We start from the raw sequence: 18,492 nt of genomic DNA, 5'->3' as shown, positions 1-18,492 counted from the left end.
GTCGCACACCCCTAAAAACCTTTAGAAATGAATGCATTTACTGTTTGTATGACAATAAAATGAACAGAGTAAAGCAGTATGGGGTGCACATCCCACAAAAGTGTTAATTTTATTTTTAAATGTTTAAAAATTTTATATCCTTTAATATAAGATTTTTGTCCCCACATTTATCAGTTAGTAGCCCTTTTTGCTAGACAATGTGTCACCTTTATTATGGAGGTCAAATACACCAACTTCCGGTAATGGGTGTCTATCCCGGACATGTTTTTTAAAAACTTTATTTACAAAAGACAAACACAGGTAATTGTCTATGAAATCAGAAGATTTCTGAGTTTAAAGAAAAATTTTCAACACTGATATTTTGTTATTCAGGCACTTTTAGACAAACGCCTAAATGTTTATGTTATTTGTGAACTGTAATCAAGAGTTCTCAAAGTTTTTGAGAAAAAGAAATGTTGGGAAAGATGCCATTACGTGCAATGTCGAGAACCAACTCCTAGGGGTCGCTGTATCATTCAGTACTAAAATAACACATTAAAAGCATGAAGAACACAGTCATAACTAATTACATAAATAAATAACAGACCGTGGAATTTGCAGACTAAATGTTTAAACTCAGTTCATTAAGTAATATTTTTACTTTTGAGTCTATAAATTTCTGAAATTAAACAAAACCCTGGAACAGTGCTGGTTAAAGGAAACAAATCTTATTTATATCCTTTTTCTTGAATCTCTAACAGGATTCTTTTTATTCGACACTTTTCTTTTCTTAGAGGCTCCCGCATTTTAAAAAGCTGGAACTTTTTCTGGACTCTCCGCATAAATAAACACGAGCACCCAGTTCGGAAAAACGTTACAAATGTATTTGCACAAAAGAAGATGCTTCACACAGTTTGTTCACTTACATATTTACAAATCTCCTGTTACACTTTACACACTTTCATACAAACCAAAATGTCTGTACGACATCTCTCAAAGGTTCTTTAATTACTGTTAATTTATAAAGTTATTAGAGACAATGAAATCTAACTAAAAGAAGAAATCTGAAGGAGCTGTGAGACTACGACACAAACTACAGTCACTCCGACTTGTCAGCCGTTTTACACTCATGCAGTTCTCGGTAATCAGAGGATTTATTGCTGGACCTCAGGTAGTGAAAACACACCTCTGACCTCTGTGTGGAAGATAAAGACAACTCTACTGAGTCATTTAAAGAAAGCACATAATTAAAAACTGCCCTTTCCAGTTCTGAGAACGCTTTCCTGCCCATGTCCACTGAGAAAAAGAAGGTTTATATATCAGAGCATTGAGAATAATGCAGATGTGTTAACGCCGCAGAGCTGCACTCTACGATTCCTCTTCCTTAGACAGCGTCTGAGGAGGAAAAACACAAAGGACTTCTTAGAAACAGGACAAATGCTTTTAATTAAAAGACTATTTATTGTGTGTTTTATTAAAACTCACCTGTTTGAGGAACTGTCGTCCAAAATAATTGGTAGCCATGTTCTTTAAGCTGGTCTTCCCTCCCACTTTGCACCTCACGTATCCGTATAGGTTGGCGCCTTGCAGCACGACGCCCATGATCACGACGGGCTGTGAGGAAGACGACAGTTTTCTGAAATAAACCCTGGTCATATTTCATATTCCCCTTATTATCAATAAATCCCACGAAAAGGCTGAAGGTGAACCACGTGTATCCTCTTCACTGCTTGTATGTTCCCAGAACACGTGAGAACATGCTGAATACACAATAAAGAGATGCACTGATCTTTTTAAGGGAGTAACTCACAGTCACAGGGAGTTTATGATTGCAGTTGTTGTCTGGGCCAACAGCTGGAACCATCTTTTTCTATGATGATTCCTTGCAAAGATTTTGATCTTAGTTTTCATTTTTTAAAAGTTATGACTTCTAAACTTAACTGGGACCTTACTGCATCAGGTCATGTGAACTTCAAACGAGCATATAGCCTCCAGGGAAAACACTGGGTGCATGTCTGACACATCACCTCATAACGGTTCAAATCACACTGTGAGCATTTCAGACATGAAGCATACAGGCTGAAGGAGTCCACTGTGTTCCTGTGTCTGACTCCCAAACAACAATCTCGAGGGATAAAACCTTTAGTTTAAAAGTGACGTTTCTCTTGGGGCCACTTGGAGGTGTCTCCCAAAGTGAGTCCGTCCACACAGACTCTCATCTTAAACTCCACAGAGAACGTTTTTACCCTCTACGGACCGTTTCTTCTTTCTTAGGTGGTTTTAGGTAACGTAGCTGCTAGCCATCTGCTAGCCAAAACCAAAACACTGAGGCTTCAAACTGTGAAGCCCAAAACCACAGGACGGTTTTGGGCTTCTTTCATATACAGTGTATATGCAAATAAAAGTCCCACAAAGGAGCCAATGAGTCTCATCGTCTGTGAGCTGCAAACTGATAGTGATAAGTGATTCTTTTTATAACAAATTTCCACAAACCAATTAAGTTAGCTTAAAACTTAGAGATATTACTCAGAATTGCGTCCCCCCTCGTGCAGCAGGAAAACTTTGAAAGCAAGCTTGAGATGCAGGGTGAGAGCAGGGAAACACTGGCTCATGTTTACCAAGTAATTATTGTCTAATTTTACTTAAGAAAGCACCAAGAACTAATAGGGTTCAGTGGGCTTAGAGCTGAGAGACACAGCCAGGAGCTAGGTTTTATTTTCTCAGTGCTGTGAGAAAAATAAAGGTGTAACTGAGTTTTAATGGGATTTGTTGATAATAAGAAAAACAGCATTTGTCCAATCACTAAAATCTAACAACTTACCATCCATTTAATCCTGAATGAAAACAGGGTGCTAAAGACAAAGATGACCCAGAGGACGGGGCAAACAATCAGTCCGAGCCAGAATATCCTGGACTCTGAATCTGATGCTTGCTGCTTCCCTGTACCCTGAAGAAGAAGGAAACAGGATATCTCAGTTAGACATCTGCGAACACGATAAGACCCGTTGACAGTAAACATCTGGACGAAGCAACCTGACACAGAGCAACAGGTCAGGGTCATGTTTAGCCAAAGCCCCGTGTCGGAGCCGGAGCAGATTCAGCAGAGATGCATCTCACCTTCCTCGACTCAAACACCCAGTGGCTTCGTCCATCGTCATCCACCTGATTCCACCACCGCAGACCAACCATCAACCTCCCAGTGATGTTCTGCAGATGGAGAGATTTATGGCTTTGTTACGGAGATTCTGGCAAATCTTATTCACAAGGTGCTGGATCCGAGTACCGTTTCCTAGGTTTAATTATTTACACAAGTCTTTGTGTAACAGTGTAACTCTGGAAACCGAGTCCAGTTGCACATCTGACTTACAGAGGAAAACCAGAGCTATTATCCAAGGAGATTCTACAGCAGATTTAAGCAAGACTAACAAAAAAAAAAAAAGGTACTCGATGAGCCAATCGATCGCCCGAACAGAAAAAACATCAACCCTGGCCGGCACATGTACGCACTAAAGGGTCACAACAGCTTCAGGTAAAAAGCACCACATACTTGATACTGCAGAAAAGATCTTTTATCAGATCTAGCTCCTGATTTTCTACATGCACTTTTTCTATTCCAGTAAAAGTTTAAATGCTGCTTTCAACTGCCCCCTTGCCCCAAGGCGTCACCACAGCACATAGCGCCGCACACTTGATTTGGCAGTTTCCCACCAGATGATTTCCATTTAACCCCAAAAAGGATTTGCGTCTCCAGCTGGAATCGTACCAGCAACCTGCCAAGCAAGTGCGCTAACCACTATACCAGTGACCACTGAAATTAATCCCAGAGCTCTTCAGTCATTCATTTCTGTTGGTAAGGGATTCAGATTCATTCCAAGGAGGCAGTTTTGTTGTGAGATTTGCTTTTAGAAGGACTAGTTTATGTGGACTTCACTACCATGAGGCTATTTAAACCGATTCAACGTGAACATCATCAGCACACAATAACACATCCACAAGAACCAGTGAATGACAAACGTCCAGAAAGCAGAGGTCTTTAAATCACACTGCAGGTAGTGAAGCTACAGTGATCAAATACAGAAAACAGCACATTACAAATGTCAGACTGGCCTGTAAACTCTGCCTCAACTCATCATGATTATGACTGGATGCCTGCAGTACCGGCTGTAGAATATCCGGTCTCCAAGGCTCCGAACTGTCTGTCAAAAAACACGATGGTTGAATCTGTGACCAAAACCTTCACCATGTTTTTCTCACGACTGCTCATCATCTCATCCGAGCACCAACAATTCATTCAAAACTAATAATCAATAACCAAAAAGTGAGAACAGTTGGCAAGCTTTTAGGACGATTTCCAATCTTGCTTTTAAGCTCCTGATAAAACTTTTATCTCATCTGGTCCACTCTTCCTCTGAGTTCTGCCTTTAAGAAATGCACAACAAAAAGCAAAAAAGCCCCACCAAGATCATTAATTATAATCAATACAACAACTCCTTCCATCACTACAGTGGAGATATTAAAGTGATAAGAGAAACACCTTTACTGTCCAGAAGTCACATGAGAGCAGAAGGATTATTGTGACCATGCAGGCGATGAAGCTCCCGCTGATGAGCTCAGCGAGCAGGTACACGATGATGGCAATGACTCTGAAGAAGAGGTGGAAGAAGGCCGCTACCGGATGCCTGGTGACACATTTTTAACTAATTTAATATGACATGGAGTATCCACACAGATCAATAACCAATATTGTGTCATATTAATAACAATTATAATCATTATTATTAATAAGAACAAATAATAATAACAACATTTAAAAAATCTTTTTGTTTTTTTGCTCAGTGTAAAACTTAAACATAGGTCTCTGACAACAGCAAAAGTCATTGTAAAATATCGTCTCTAATAGTCAACTAGCCCACATCAGATGATAGTGATAACTTAGCAGACAGATCAGTGAAGTCCTTGTAAAAGTGTGAAAACATACCAAACAAACCCCACAAACCATTAGCCATTATTATCTTGATATCAAGTAGTGACTTGCACAACAAACAGCAAAAGCTTTTCCTTGAAATGTAAATAAATCATTTAATGAAGTATAAACTATCTTCTCTGCAGAGAAAATGTTAAATCCTTCAGCGATTTGCAAACGTACTTAACGCCTGACTTCTTCGACCTTTTCCCTGCGTCATCCTCGGCATCAAACAGAGACACGTCTTCATCGTTGGTATCCTGAGGGATCAATAAGAAAGAGGCTTAAACCTCAACATAAAACAATGTGAAAAAAAGCATCGTCTCTCTGTGGTCAGGGATCATCAGAGGAGTAAGATTGATAACAGTCTGTTTGAAACAGAAATCTGGAGGTTTCGTAATACTAATACACAATTCTGTAACAGGTTGTTTCTGAGCTTTTAACATCATAAATAAATACTCCAAGTCCTCACAGTACAACTTCATATGCCTCCAAACACACTCCTGTTGTTGGGGTAATAGTTTTTTTATTCCTATATTATCAAGAGATTCAGTTTACTAACTTAAATGGCAAAATAAATCGTCAAATGCTGACACTTAACAAGTTAGAACCAACAAGAGTACCAAGAAAATAAACAAACAGTTGTTATTATTATTGAAAACGTGCCATTTCTTCATTATTGTTGCACTCTAACAGCTGTCAGCTCAAACACAGAGCAGGCCTAACACTAAGATCTTATTAAGTTGTTTTGACATGTTAGCAGGATAACTTCAAGTGAATTTGACCTGTAAACTGGAAAAACCAAATACTTACCAGCTGCTTAAAGAACAGCAGCTGATAATATAGATTGGAGTGAGGTCACTTTAGCTTCTCTGTGCCAGGAGACAGTTTAAAACTCACACTTTTGTTTGCTCGGATTATAAACAGCACAAACATTGCCACGTTAGCAGGATGTAGCTTCATTTCACGTTTTGTCACCTTGTTTGCTGATGTTTGTTCAGGCTGATGCTAACTTTAGCAATCGTTAGCTGACACCGCAACACAACAGATGCCCTCTAGCGTAAATTTGCCGTATACAGGTTTAAAGCGAACATTCTGATCGTGGGTTTTTTTCGAGTAGAAAACTTCATCGTTTGATCCGTTTTAAAAACATAATTTTAACGGTAGCTGAGCAGAAATGTTAGCGTCTTAACTACTTAGCAATATTAGCACCACAGATGTCCAACCGAGCTGGGAAACATTCTTCAGCTTCATTAAATAATTTTACTGACGGTTAATGCTTAAACAATCTCACGTTAGCTGTTAACCACACTAAGACATTATTTTAAAAAATAGGAAATAAAAGTGCTCTTACTTACGGCTAGCATCTTGAAACTTGGTCAGGCTCTTCCTGCTTACATGCTCAGTTACACGTCACTATAGTCAGGTGACCAAAACGCGCCACGTCACTGAAGTCCACGCGGTTCCTCGATAAAAAAAAAAAAGTGTTTGACGTAATATTTTATTTTTGAAAACAACATTTTTTGTATCATAAAATGATTACCATACATAACATTAAATATATATTTAATAAAAATAATAATAAAATTATGAGTATAAAAATCTTTATACTCATAATTTGCAATAATGTGTTTTTTTGCATTCTATTTTTTTGTTTTATTCCAATTTCTTTTCTTTTTTTTAATGTGTTAATTGATTCATTAAATTATGTACTCGTTGTATACTATTACTCAGAAATGACAGGTATAGAAATATTATGTTCATAGTGTCGTATATAGGTTAATCCATCCAATTCAGGGTTGCAGGGCAGGGGAGGGGGTACACCCCAAAAAGGTCTCCAGGGATCCTGACATAAAAAGACAGTCAATCACACTCACATTCGCACCTATGGCTAATTTAGAATCGGCAGTCATCCAAACATCTGCATGTCTTTGTACTATGGGAGGAAGCCAGAGTACCTGAGAGAACTGACAAGTGGAGAACATGCAAGCTGCTGCACATAGATAGGCTTGGATTCAAAGCCCAGACCTTCTTGCTGTGAGATTAGGTACAGAATAATCATCAAAGATATTTTAAGTGTACTGATTTTTTTTTTTTTTAATCCTAGCTTTGGTAATTTAACAGCACATATGGTTCACATGGATGAAAGACGCCTCTGAGCACAGAGGCACAAACTACAAACCATGCATGTAATGCTTTGTCTCTCCACCTGTGTACATGTCTGATATTTTGTCTCCGTTTGTGACTCTTCCTGCTCATGTTGCATCTCTTTATTTCTTTAATGTACATATGCAGGGGTTTTTTTTTTTGTCAATGTCTGCATTTGTTTTGCAGCTTTTGTTCACTTTTACATCAGTGAAGAAATGTGCCTTTTTCTCCCTAAGTGACCAAAGCTTGGTGCAGTCATTTTTCTTTTTCACCAGCAAATCTCGAGGTTGATTTACTTGAACAAACCACCACAGTGTGGCCTCTGCTCTACTGAGAGATACAACAAGGAAGCTTTCCAAAAAGTATTAAACAAGGCTAAGGAATAACCCATGTCTGGAAAAGCTAAAACAAAAATTTTGAATCCTAAATGATCCACTTAGTTTTTGAAATCATATTTATGTGTGCCACAGAAATGTACATTAGCAAATGTTTAAAGGATGCTGTTGATTTGATGACGTAGAGTGTTTCAAACTGTCAAGAAAACCAGGCATTTGTTTTGCAAATGCAGATACGCCTTTTTATTTGCATACAGAAAATATAGAACATTTTCAGTAACAGTAGTCCCAAAGACACACCGGTGAAGAGCATCAACATGACGTGATCCCAAATGAGAAACAGATTATTAGTTTTGCAACAAAAATAAATCTCCTGTAAACAAGTTGTAACATTTCAAGAGTTCATCTCTTATTTTCCAGAATCAGTACAATACTCTCCTATACTTAAGTTCTCCAAGAAAAGCGGTTTATGAAGCGATATCTTCTGTTGTAGGTGAGGTGGGAGGAGACGGGGTTTTCAGAGGTAAAGGTTCCCCAGGCGCCACCAAGAGAACATTGTTCTCTTTCTTGGGCAGCCAGACCGCCGGGTACAAAGGCTCCAGGAACTCCGTCTGGTACTTGTGGATGAGCGTCATGGTCTCACCCACCCCGTAGAATGCCAGTAGGCCTTGCGTGTAGTCCACATAAACCCCAATACGACTAAACATCTCCACATTTAGGGGAGTTTCCACATCACAGTGCCAGGTGGAGAAGTTACGGCCATTCCACTGAAGGCACCAGGAGAAGCTGTTCCCCGTGATGCAGCTGTTGCTCTCATTGCCCTTGCGGTCGATGCTCTTGTACGTGAGGCCAACATGAGTGCTTTCACCTTGGATGTCTGCCTCAAAGTAGTGCCGGCCCATGTAGAAGCTCTCCACAGCCAGAACCTGACGGCAGTTCTCAAAGCGCTCGGGCACATCGGGGTAAGGATGCTGCCAGGGCGAGGTGTTTGTCACCTTTTTGTTATCCTCCGTTAGGCGGAGGAACTTATGAGCCGTTGCAGGATCAAAACTCACTTGGGCAGCATCTGCAAAGGATTGTTGAACATGTCAGTTTACTTATGTTACGCAACAAGACAGGCAGGAAAGCAAATAGCTGTAGTCCCAAAGATTACAGTGTAAACACAGATACTTCAAAACTACACTACAATATGGCTGTTGTGCTATATTAAGTAGTTTTGTGTTAGCTAATTTATAGTTTATGTTTCAGTAGACTCACTGTAGATTTACAAAGTTGTGACACCATGAGTGCAATGGGTACCTGGTTGGGATGCTGGGAAACCACGAGGAAAACATAATGCAATGATCAGGTGAAAACCAAACTTCGAGTAGATTTCCATAAAATGATACTGCATTATGTTTACTGGCTTGTCCTTATTTTCTGCCATATGCATACTACTATAATGGTGGATGTCAGTCAGTGCATTAATGTAATTCCGTAATTCCCATGAGGGAAATTAAAAAGTTGCAATCCTGCCCTGAACACTCAGTTTCACACAGTTCTCTTTTATTTCTACTCTTGGCTCTGTATTATGTCAGTGGAGGGGAATACCCTGAATATGGTCATCTCATTTACACAACTCTAGCTGTGCCCACAGAAGCTCCGCTCATGTTGTTGGTCTATTTGGTCTTTTGAACAGTACATTTGTTTTGATAGCTTGGTCGGCATTATCAGCAAAAAGCCAGACTCGTTCTCGGTGGGTGCTGTTCTATGTTCCTACTGCCTGCTGTGGTCACAAGCTCTGAGTAGTGACAGAGAGAATGAGATCGTGGGTAAAACCTGTGGAAATGAGGGACTTGGTCATTTTGGGAGGGATTCAGAGTAAAGTCCCTATTTCTCTACATCCACAGGAACCACTTGAAAGTGGTTGGGGATCGCTCAGGATGCCTTCTGAACAAGGCCCGACAGCGTCTCTACCACCTCAGATGCTTGAGAGACTTCCAACTGCCCTCCAAGGTGCTCAGGAACTTTTACTCCTGCACCATAGAGAGCATCCTGACGGGAAACATCTCAACCTGGTTCGGGAACAGCACCATGCAGGACAGACGAGCTCTACAGAGGGTTGTGCGGTCAGCTGAGCGCACCATCCACTCCGAGCTCCCTGACCTGCACTCAATCTACAGCAGGCGGTGCTGGACCAAGGCCAGGAAGATCGTGAAGGACCTCAACCATCCCAAAAACAGACTGTTCTCTCTGCTGAGGTCAGGAAAGCGATTCCGCTCCCTGAAGACCAACACAGAGAGACTGAGGAGGAGCTTCTTCCCGCAGGCGATACGGTCTCTCAATCACACCACCACACAGTACTGACCCACACATATGGTTCTTACACACACACTGGATATTCTGGACATTTGTTTACACTAGTGGCCACTGCACAACTACACTGCGTGGTCATCAAATCAAATCACTTTATCACAAGTCACTTAAATAAATCACTTTTAAGCATATTTGCACTGCACAAGACACTTAAATATGTGGACTGCACAACCCTGGACATTACATTTCTTTCATTACCATTTATTAGTTGTACAGCTGCTCTTATTGTTCTATATTTCTTCATATACACAATATATTTTCTATATTGTGTATTGTGTATTTTGTTGTACAGTTATTTTATTTTTAACTTTAATTTTTATATTTTATTTTATTCTTTCCAAGTTAAATTTACCCTTCATTTTAATTTTCATATTTATTTCCTATCCTAGTCATAGTCTTTTATTTTAGGTCACGAGCAGTTGTCTAAGCATTTCACTGCATATCGTACTGTGTATGACTGTGTATGAGACAAATAAAATTTGAATTTGATTTGAACTCCTAGGTAAGCATGCCCGGGCATTTCCTACTGGAGGGAGAACCTGGGGTAGACCCAGGACACTGTGCTTGTGGTCTTCATGAAATTTGCATCCTTGCCAAAACCCCATATTCATTATAGTTTTAAAATAAAAGACAGACTATAAGCACATCCAAGGTTGTTTTTTTGGTTCTGGAAGCATATTGTTTGCTACTCGCAGTTCTTAACTACAGAAATACTTACACTTTAGAAAGTCCGCCCGTGTCACCGGATCTGGAAGAGACTTGATGTGTTTTGCTGCAACAATAGCCTTTACTGTTGTCTTTATTCCCACTTTGTCTGCAAAAAAAGAAGACATATTTTAGTGTCTCATAAGACAACATGTTTAGATTTCTCTTCATGAATTTTGTTTTTATTATGCACAAAAACGTTCTCCAGGGCAACAGGTATGTGCTGTCGTTTCATTTCTTATGGTGGCATATTAATGACTAGCAAAGCAGTTTCATCATGAATCATACATTCTGCTCTTGCTCAAGCACAGCTAAAAATTCTTTACAAGACTGAACATGCCCCAGCAGCTACACAACTCTCTGGATCTCTGTGCTCTTGCTGCTGCTATGTAGTTGCTTCCTGCTCACTTTCTTACCGCTTTTGCACGTTTCTTTGACTTTGCCTATGTATGAAGACACCAGCAAGGCACAGAGCTCCTGCGTGGAGTCAACAATCACACGGCTGAAGTGATTCAGACAGTCCATCAAGCCGATGTAGACACCAGGCAGGGAGATATCAGTGGCTTCTTTTTTCCACTCTGCGTATTCCTAGAAAACAAACACGGTGGCATTCAGGAATGAAAACTGAGGCATTTCTGCTGCCTTTAGGCACGAATGACTTCCTGTCTCGTTGAGAAATACAGCAAATGGTAAAGGAAAAGGAAAAGGCAGACAGTGGAAGCATTTCATCATTCGCAAAAGATTTATATATATATATATATATATATATATATATATATATATATATACACATACATACACACACACTTAAATAAATTTGAATTTTAACTGAGATGCCTGTTAAACAACAATATAGTTAATTCATAGACTTCATAAAGACTGTCTCACAAGTGCAGTTGTATGTGTCCAGTTGGAGGGGCCGAATATAATGCGAGTAAGCAAAATAGTGTATAAGTAGTGTACACGATGTGTTTTTAGTTGTCTTTATGAAGTTTTCTTCCTCTCTGATACACCTGTCCCTCAGTCAGGTGTACAAAGATTTTGTACTATAAGTTTAACTCATAAACTTTTAATTTGAATTTCCAACAGTGCCATTAACATTGTTGCTGTTATCATTAGGTGAAAGGTGATATTCAAAAAGCCCAACTTGTTTCCTTTCACCTTGACATGAAAAGTAGGTTGAATCAAAACAAGCTCTGCTACCTTGAAACAAGCCTAAGGACAGATTTCTACAGCTTTTCTTCCATAAGCGGGACAAAGACTAGTTATGACACTGCTGTTTTGAATTTGTACCTGCAGGAAATCCACATCATTTTTGTTCTTGGAAATCTTCTCCATCTGCACCTGAGTCTTCTTCAGATCTGTGCACCTCTGCTCCAGGTGAACCCGAATGCCCTCGGCTTGCTGCAGTGCCTGCTTCTCCTCACCCTCCAAGATCTCCGTCACCTCCTTCTTGGCTCGCTCCACCACCGCTTGCAGCTCCTCAAACTGGCTCTCGATCACTGCTCGTACATCCTTCACAGATTGCTGTAAAATACTGCCTTTAGTTTCTCTTAGTGTAAACAGAGTTCACATTCTGACATAATAACTTTTAATTACTTTAAAAGTTACAGTAAGTAACATGTAGGGAACCTGGCAGAGCCACATAACTGCAGACTCACTGCAGGAATTCTTCATTACTCATTACTACTACATGAAAAATATGGATTTCCTCTCACACCTCAGAGAAACCAGTTTGATTTGGGTGACTCTGAAATATCCAGGATTACAAACTGTTGAGTTCACAGGCCAGAAATAGCTGCAACCGACTCATTTTACTTAACTGTTGTGACTCTGTGTGACTCACAGTGAATCATTTCTAATGTTGTGTTTACCTCAATGGAGACTGTATTGAGCTGAAGTTTGTTGATGGCATTTTCTGCCGCCGTCATCGTCTTCATCATCTCATTCTGTTTCTCCCTCAGTTCGTTCTGTTAACAGAGCAAGAGTCAGTCAGCTTCCTCATAGAAAATATGTGTAGATGTTAATATCTAGATTGTTTCAGGGAAAACTTTTGCTCTCTGGTTCCTTTTATTCTGAAAGGGTCCGATATCTGACCCTAGGCTTGTATATCTGTGGTTTTCTGTCAAGTCAGGTCTAAATTGCTCAGGCAGATCCAGGCAACTCTGAAGCAGAGCAGCTATTCTGATATTAACTCCTACAATTGTAGGCCCAGCGGGAAGCGCTACAAGCGTCTCTCTGAGTCAGCATGCAAGTGCAGGTTTGAAATTAATTAAAAATATATATATTTAATTTACTGCCAGGACAGGGATGTCCTACTTCCTGACTCATTTTTATATCACTTCCTGAAACACGACACCAAGTTACAAGTGTTAGTTAATTATTGTGTCAGGCAGATGATACTTTGTGTTATTAATGCTATTGGCTTATCCAACCAATAGCATTATTGAAAATAATATTTTGGAGCTTTTATGCCTGTGCAGCAGCTTACACACTGATAACACGTGTGCCCAAATTGTGATGTTACATTACAGGTGGAGGATCATTTCATTTCCTAGTCCATGTTGCATTACATTTTTGTCCTATATAATCAACTTGGAAATAGTTGTCTCCGTATCATAGTGGCTGTTTAATATTAAAACTAATTAAAATTGATTCACATCAAGGTTCAGAGTCCTCAGCTGAAGCTGTCCCTGCTAACTCCGTGTTCATTTTAAAATCCCCACTTCCAGCTTGTATTGTTTTACACATGTTTTCCTCTGCTGTGGTACTTCTACAATATTTTATATATTTGTTGTCTATTTTGTTTGTGAAAGAGATGTGAAAATTAATAAAGATCATTTATACTATCTATTAACATGACTGCTGAGCAGTCTTCACAAAATCAGATCCGTGACTGCCTCAAGAGATCATTAATAAGAGTTTGATGTGTTATTTGTGACCAATTCAATGCTTTTGATTGTTTTCATTATTCCCTGACTACATCATGTCAAACATGACGAAACATTATTCTGATGAAGAAGTTAAGCAAAGGTGACCTTTTGTTTGTCACCATGACAAATATCTGTCGTTATTAAGCGAAAAACAATCTTTGGAAATACTTCCAGTGGTTTATGTTAGTCCCACTTTGATCCACACAATATTTGCTGAAAAGGTAGTTAAACATCTGAAGAGTCTTTTCTATAATCAGTAAACCCACAACTCCTACTGAGTTCTGTAAGACAAGAAAATGTTAAAAATGATTTCATTGAATCATTTCAAACAAAATAATGTTTTAATGCTTTTCTTGTGCTGTAAAAAGGGACTGTCCTGCTCTCCCACTCCAGGAGGGTGGACAGCGGGATCAACCTAAACAGAAGTGACTTACATAATAATTCTCTATTGTTCAAATGTGGAACGAAAGCTCTGAAAAGGAAGAGGAAGCATTCATCATACTGTGCTTTCTGTTTTTCTTCTGTCTGGTGTGTGTGCGTGTGTGTGTGTGCGTGTGTGTGCGCGCGTGTGTGTGTGATGACCTCCATGTTCTTTCGTTCAAAACTAAATACAGTGGAACCCCGGCTTACGAAGACCCCATTTAACGAAAAATTCAAGTTACAAAGGCACTTAACGGCAATATTTCTGCCCGTGGTACGGCAAAATGCCCGAGTAACGAAATAGATAAAATAGAAAATTTAAAAAAAATGAAATTAAATTCCATAATGTTATGTACATGTACACGTACGTACATATGCATGCATACGCATGCTTTCTTCAACCTCCGCCACCTCCTCCTCCACCAAGAACTTCGTCTTCAGCCAGCATCGCCTCACTCAAAAGGCGATGGAAAAAGGTGCTTCGAATTTTTGACTTACGAAAGACCCTCTGGAACAAATTAAATGCGTAAGTCGGGGTACCACTGTACTTAAAATCACATTTTGCAGGTCAGCAAATAAAGAATATTTGATCAGCGGTGGTGGGATTTCCGCCTACGCTCCTCCCACCAGTGTTTTCTCTGCAGTTCTAACAAAGAAGTCAAAGGTTTTGTAACGAGAGCGCTCTTCAAATAACTGGTTTTGATTTCAGGTCTGGGCAGGAATCTAAGCTGGAATGTTTGATGGCAGTCACAAAGAGAGATGGGCTTCAGATTTAACTACAAAGCCAAACGTGAGCAGATGACCTCCAGAGTGGACGCTGAAGTACTGTTAACTGGATGAAGCATTTAGAGGAACATTTGAGCTGTGCTGCTCCGACCTGCTGACTTAGACACTTTAGATTTAGTCTCCTCTTTAGTGCAGGGAAGCAATAATCTCCGATGTGATTTAAAGGATTATTTATGAGCTCAAATTCCTAATTAATGACACAACTGCTGTCACAGTCTTATTCCTTTGATAGTTAATCTTTTATTTACTCAACACTTTACTCACCATCCACGCGACCTTTGCCACACATTCAGCAACGCTAAATATGAGATAAGAAATCCTGACATTAAATTCCTAGAATGGACTCATTTTAATTAATAGCGTCTCTCTTTGACAGTTTAGTTTAAACAAAACTCAGGTATTTATTAAAAATAAAAATAAATGCTGAAAATATGAGTGTTTAATTGCCTCATTCTATCTCCAAAAAGAAAGTGTCTCAGTTCAGAGTCCCCTAAAGCAATGAAAGCAGCTGATTCTCACATGCTGACATGCTGACATTAAAAGATTTAAGGCAGCAGGAACTCTTAAGGAGACCCAAAATAAAACTGAATATTTTCAGTTGGGAATTCAGCCTGAAAATTCATATCAGATGTGTTGAGGTCATTCAAAGGAATGTGCACACAGTACAGGGAAACACTTGCCTCGATCTGATTACGAGCGTCCACCACAGACACGGTGTTGTGCCCCTTGTGGTCCTCGTTCACGCAGTCCTGGCAGATGCAGCAGGAGTCGGTGGAGCAGAACAGGTCCAGGGGCCACTTGTGGCTCTCGCAGGTCCGCCTCTCGATGTCCCTGAGCGGGTCCACGAGCCGATGGTTTTGAAATTTTGGATTTTCCAGGTGAGGCCTGAGATGGGCCTCGCAGTACGACACCAAGCAGGTGAGGCAGGACTTGAGGGCCCTGCGGGGGCTTTCAATGCAAGAGTCACATACCACATCGTCGGGGCCCAAAGGTTCCTCCTTATCCTGGTCCTCTTTTGGTCCTTCTTCTGTCTGTGGTTCTGCTTCCTTTTTGTCCTCTTCAGGCTTCTTGGGGTCCTCGGACTGATTCAGGTCTTTTTGGATCTCGGTCTCCTCCACTGTCGTTGACTCTTGACTCTGTTCCTCACTGTTTTTATTTACATGAGCGTCAGCTGTTCCATTCTGTTTGGGACTGCCAGGCTTGACGGGACACTGTGGACATCCTTTACTTTTGTCTCCGAGACAGGAACCGCATACGGAGTGACCACAAGCTGCCGGCTCCCCCTCGCTCAGTTTACCTGAGCAGACATGACACAGGTTCTGCTGCTGCTGCTGTTTGGGGAGAGGAGCTACTTCTACAGCTGCTGTATCTGCCATGTCTTCAGCTCTTCTTTGAGCGCCTGGCGTCACTTCCACTCTTTAAAGCTGTGTGGAAATAACTGGCTCAGCCACTTCTGTCAGCCAGCAGTATCTGATCGCAGTAGAGAAAGCCACACCTAGATGATGTGAGAGACGGTCAGGAGTCATAGTTTCAGTCAGAACTCAACCCGCCCCTTCAGCACTCACATGCAAACAGATACACACCCACCTCCACGTCTTTAACACTGAAAGAGGGAGGAGGTGCAGGGTGGAGTCCACAATGCAAACCAGGTACAGAGGTGTAGGATTGCATTCTCCCACATGCGCTATGTTTGAATATGCACTGAAACTTACAAGTTCTGCTACCAGTAAGCAACAACTGACCTATCTACTGTCTTTATAGACACACTGATGAGGCCACTCACTGCTTTCCCGCCCTGCTCCAACAAAATTAAATTGAAAACTGGTCTGGATAAAACAGAGGTGATCACTGCTGCAGCCTTTTGCTTACTCACCCTCTTCCTCTTTCACTTTTCTGCAGATAAGCAAGAGGAAAAAGCAAATGCTGATAGGATCAGGTTTCAGCAGCGCCAAAAGCAGACGCTGCCACCCAGTGTCCATAATAATGCTTGGCAGGTACTGCTAATGTTGGTATCAATCCAATACCATGTACCCAGTAAATACAGGGCTGGTATAGCTGATACTGATACTTCTGACCTATAAACTTATGAGATGCACATCAGTGAATTCTGAACCCATTTTAATGAGCATTAAATCTCTGTGCTGAATGTAAACGTGCCAGTCCTAAAGCCTGGGTCAGCTTGTGTTGTTTAAATGTGCTTATTGTGTTGTAAATAAAGTAGACATGACAGGTTCAAGATATTGTTCCCAGCGTGAGTGTGAGGTATCATTTTTTTAATTAAAAAGTAATTATTATTTAACACAATGGATGATGGAAACACAGCACTGATCCCATCTCGACAGTATCGATATCACTAACAGCGCAGGTAACGATTGTAGTAATACTTTTGATCAATCCGCCGGTCAGGGTAATAGAAAGTTACGAAGTGAAGAGCAACAGACTGTAGAGGAAGTTCCACAAACACTCACAAACTGTTAGATTTGTTCCTTCTATCGAGAATAAATGTTGCTAAACTGCAGTTTCCTAAAGTTTGTGATGCTCGTTCCTGTTTTTCACACATGTTCGTAGACATGCGCACATGTGACCACATGTCCGGGCTTTGTCCGGGTTAAACAAACACCACCTGATCATAGTTCAAGGTAAAGGTGTAGGTGGTGTTTGAAAGCACCTTAGCTGTAACAGCAGCAGCCTTCGTGTCTGACGCTTTTTAAAGTCTTAAGATTTACCTTCAGTTAGGTTTATCGTTCCCAGGCTGAGGGGAGGTGACGGGATTCTCTTCTTACCGGGGGTTTTCTCCTCGGTAACCGATCAACAGGTGAGACAGCACCGCCTACTGACCAATCAAGTGTCCTGAAAACTGCGTCGTCACTCCCGGACACACACACACACACACACACACACACACACACACATATATATATATATATATATATATATATATATATATGTGTGTGTGTGTGTGTGTAGTAATTTCTATGAATCTTTTTTTTTTACATTGTTTATTAATTGTAGTTGTATTCATTGTGTATTTTGGTTTCATGTAAATGTATGTTCTAACTTTGTGTATTGTGAATGTAAGGCAAACAAGGGACAATAGGTGGAAATTCGCAATAGCTATAAACCTATGTGCAGTGCATCAGCCTCATGTTTCATATTTGGACTATGTTAAACTGCACTGTCCCTTTTAAATAAAGGATTATTATTATAACCCATCAGATTCTCCTGTGTCTCAGTGACAGTGCTGTGATATTAACATGATATTTATCGAAAAGCCTGTCCAAGAAAACAGTTTGGCATTAACAATTGTTTTTAATTAAATGAAATGGCATGTAAAGAAAACAAAAATACTGAAAGGAAAGGTCATATTCCAGTATGATTTATCTCATCTTAAATGATTTTATCTTGCATTTAAAACGATTTCTATCATTGCTGGATGTCTAATTTTTATGACACAGATGCTGAAGAATCTGTGTCCTCTTGTTTGTCTCATTGTCTCTGTACACAGTGACGAGTTCCTGCCTCAAGGGCCAATCAGAGTGAGAGGCACTTGCTCATCAGCATCTTGCATCATTTAAACATCGGCTCTTCACATCATGGTGTGACAGGTTTGCCACCTGGTACTAACACGATGGAACAGCATCCCCACACTCTGACTTGGAGAATGCATGGATTTTGAGGTGGCCTTTAAGAAGCAGCTACAAACTCATCTTTGTATATTTGCTTTTGAGTAACCTCTGAAATCTGGATATCTTAAGATCCCTTTTACCAGCTCGGTATCTACCTAATAAAGAAAAGCACTCTATAGTCGCTCGGGGAAGCCTCAGCTACAATAAATAAGCCTTTTAACAGGGCTGTATTATTACAGCTG

The 18,492-nt window shown here is 40.3% G+C and overlaps 2 protein-coding genes across 3 annotated transcripts; both read right to left on the bottom strand.

The window, feature by feature from the left end:
- Positions 1 to 841: 841 nt before the first annotated feature.
- On the bottom strand, positions 842 to 6,406 carry LOC146568967 (Golgi apparatus membrane protein TVP23 homolog B-like). The gene is made up of 7 exons (XM_085285413.1): positions 6,301 to 6,406; positions 5,126 to 5,202; positions 4,514 to 4,658; positions 3,097 to 3,186; positions 2,801 to 2,926; positions 1,465 to 1,593; positions 842 to 1,374 (listed from the first exon to the last, which is right to left on the bottom strand). The coding sequence occupies exons 1-7, from the start codon at positions 6,307 to 6,309 to the stop codon at positions 1,348 to 1,350; spliced, it is 603 nt and encodes a 200-aa protein (XP_085141539.1). The 5' UTR covers positions 6,310 to 6,406; the 3' UTR covers positions 842 to 1,347.
- Positions 6,407 to 6,583: 177 nt separating this feature from the next.
- trim16 (tripartite motif containing 16) lies at positions 6,584 to 17,445 on the bottom strand. 2 transcript variants are annotated; one of them, XM_085285403.1, is made up of 7 exons: positions 17,351 to 17,445; positions 15,305 to 16,119; positions 12,360 to 12,455; positions 11,779 to 12,012; positions 10,902 to 11,073; positions 10,499 to 10,594; positions 6,584 to 8,491 (listed from the first exon to the last, which is right to left on the bottom strand). In XM_085285403.1, exons 2-7 carry the CDS (start codon positions 15,998 to 16,000, stop codon positions 7,893 to 7,895), a joined length of 1,893 nt encoding a protein of 630 aa, XP_085141529.1. In that variant the 5' UTR covers positions 16,001 to 16,119; positions 17,351 to 17,445; the 3' UTR covers positions 6,584 to 7,892. The 2 variants fall into 2 exon arrangements, with proteins under 2 accessions (XP_085141529.1, XP_085141530.1); XM_085285404.1 differs by lacking the exon at positions 17,351 to 17,445 and adding an exon at positions 16,212 to 16,514.
- Positions 17,446 to 18,492: the final 1,047 nt, after the last annotated feature.

This window comes from Mchenga conophoros, linkage group LG8 (assembly GCF_057382185.1).
Source record: "Mchenga conophoros isolate Kocher_MC1m ecotype Shallow Benthic linkage group LG8, M_conophoros_male_GT1.1, whole genome shotgun sequence".
NCBI lineage: Eukaryota > Metazoa > Chordata > Actinopteri > Cichliformes > Cichlidae > Mchenga > Mchenga conophoros.
Note: the sequence above shows the minus strand (reverse complement) of the source record. Positions and strands in the feature narration are given on the sequence as shown.

Excerpts from the sequence above, each read along its gene's own strand:
- LOC146568967 (XM_085285413.1), bottom strand. Across the intron at positions 4,659-5,125 it reads TCGAAGAAGTCAGGCGTTAA|GCATCCGGTAGCGGCCTTCT; the intron begins GTACGTTTGCAA and ends ATGTGTCACCAG. Across the intron at positions 3,187-4,513 it reads GTGACTTCTGGACAGTAAAG|AACATCACTGGGAGGTTGAT; the intron begins GTGTTTCTCTTA and ends CTCCATCTGCAG.
- trim16 (XM_085285403.1), bottom strand. The coding sequence starts at position 16,000 with ATGGCAGATACAGCAGCTGTAGAAGTAGCTCCTCTCCCCAAACAGCAG. Across the intron at positions 12,013-12,359 it reads TCAATACAGTCTCCATTGAG|CAATCTGTGAAGGATGTACG; the intron begins GTAAACACAACA and ends AGTATTTTACAG. Across the intron at positions 11,074-11,778 it reads ATGATGTGGATTTCCTGCAG|GAATACGCAGAGTGGAAAAA; the intron begins GTACAAATTCAA and ends TTTGTTTTCTAG.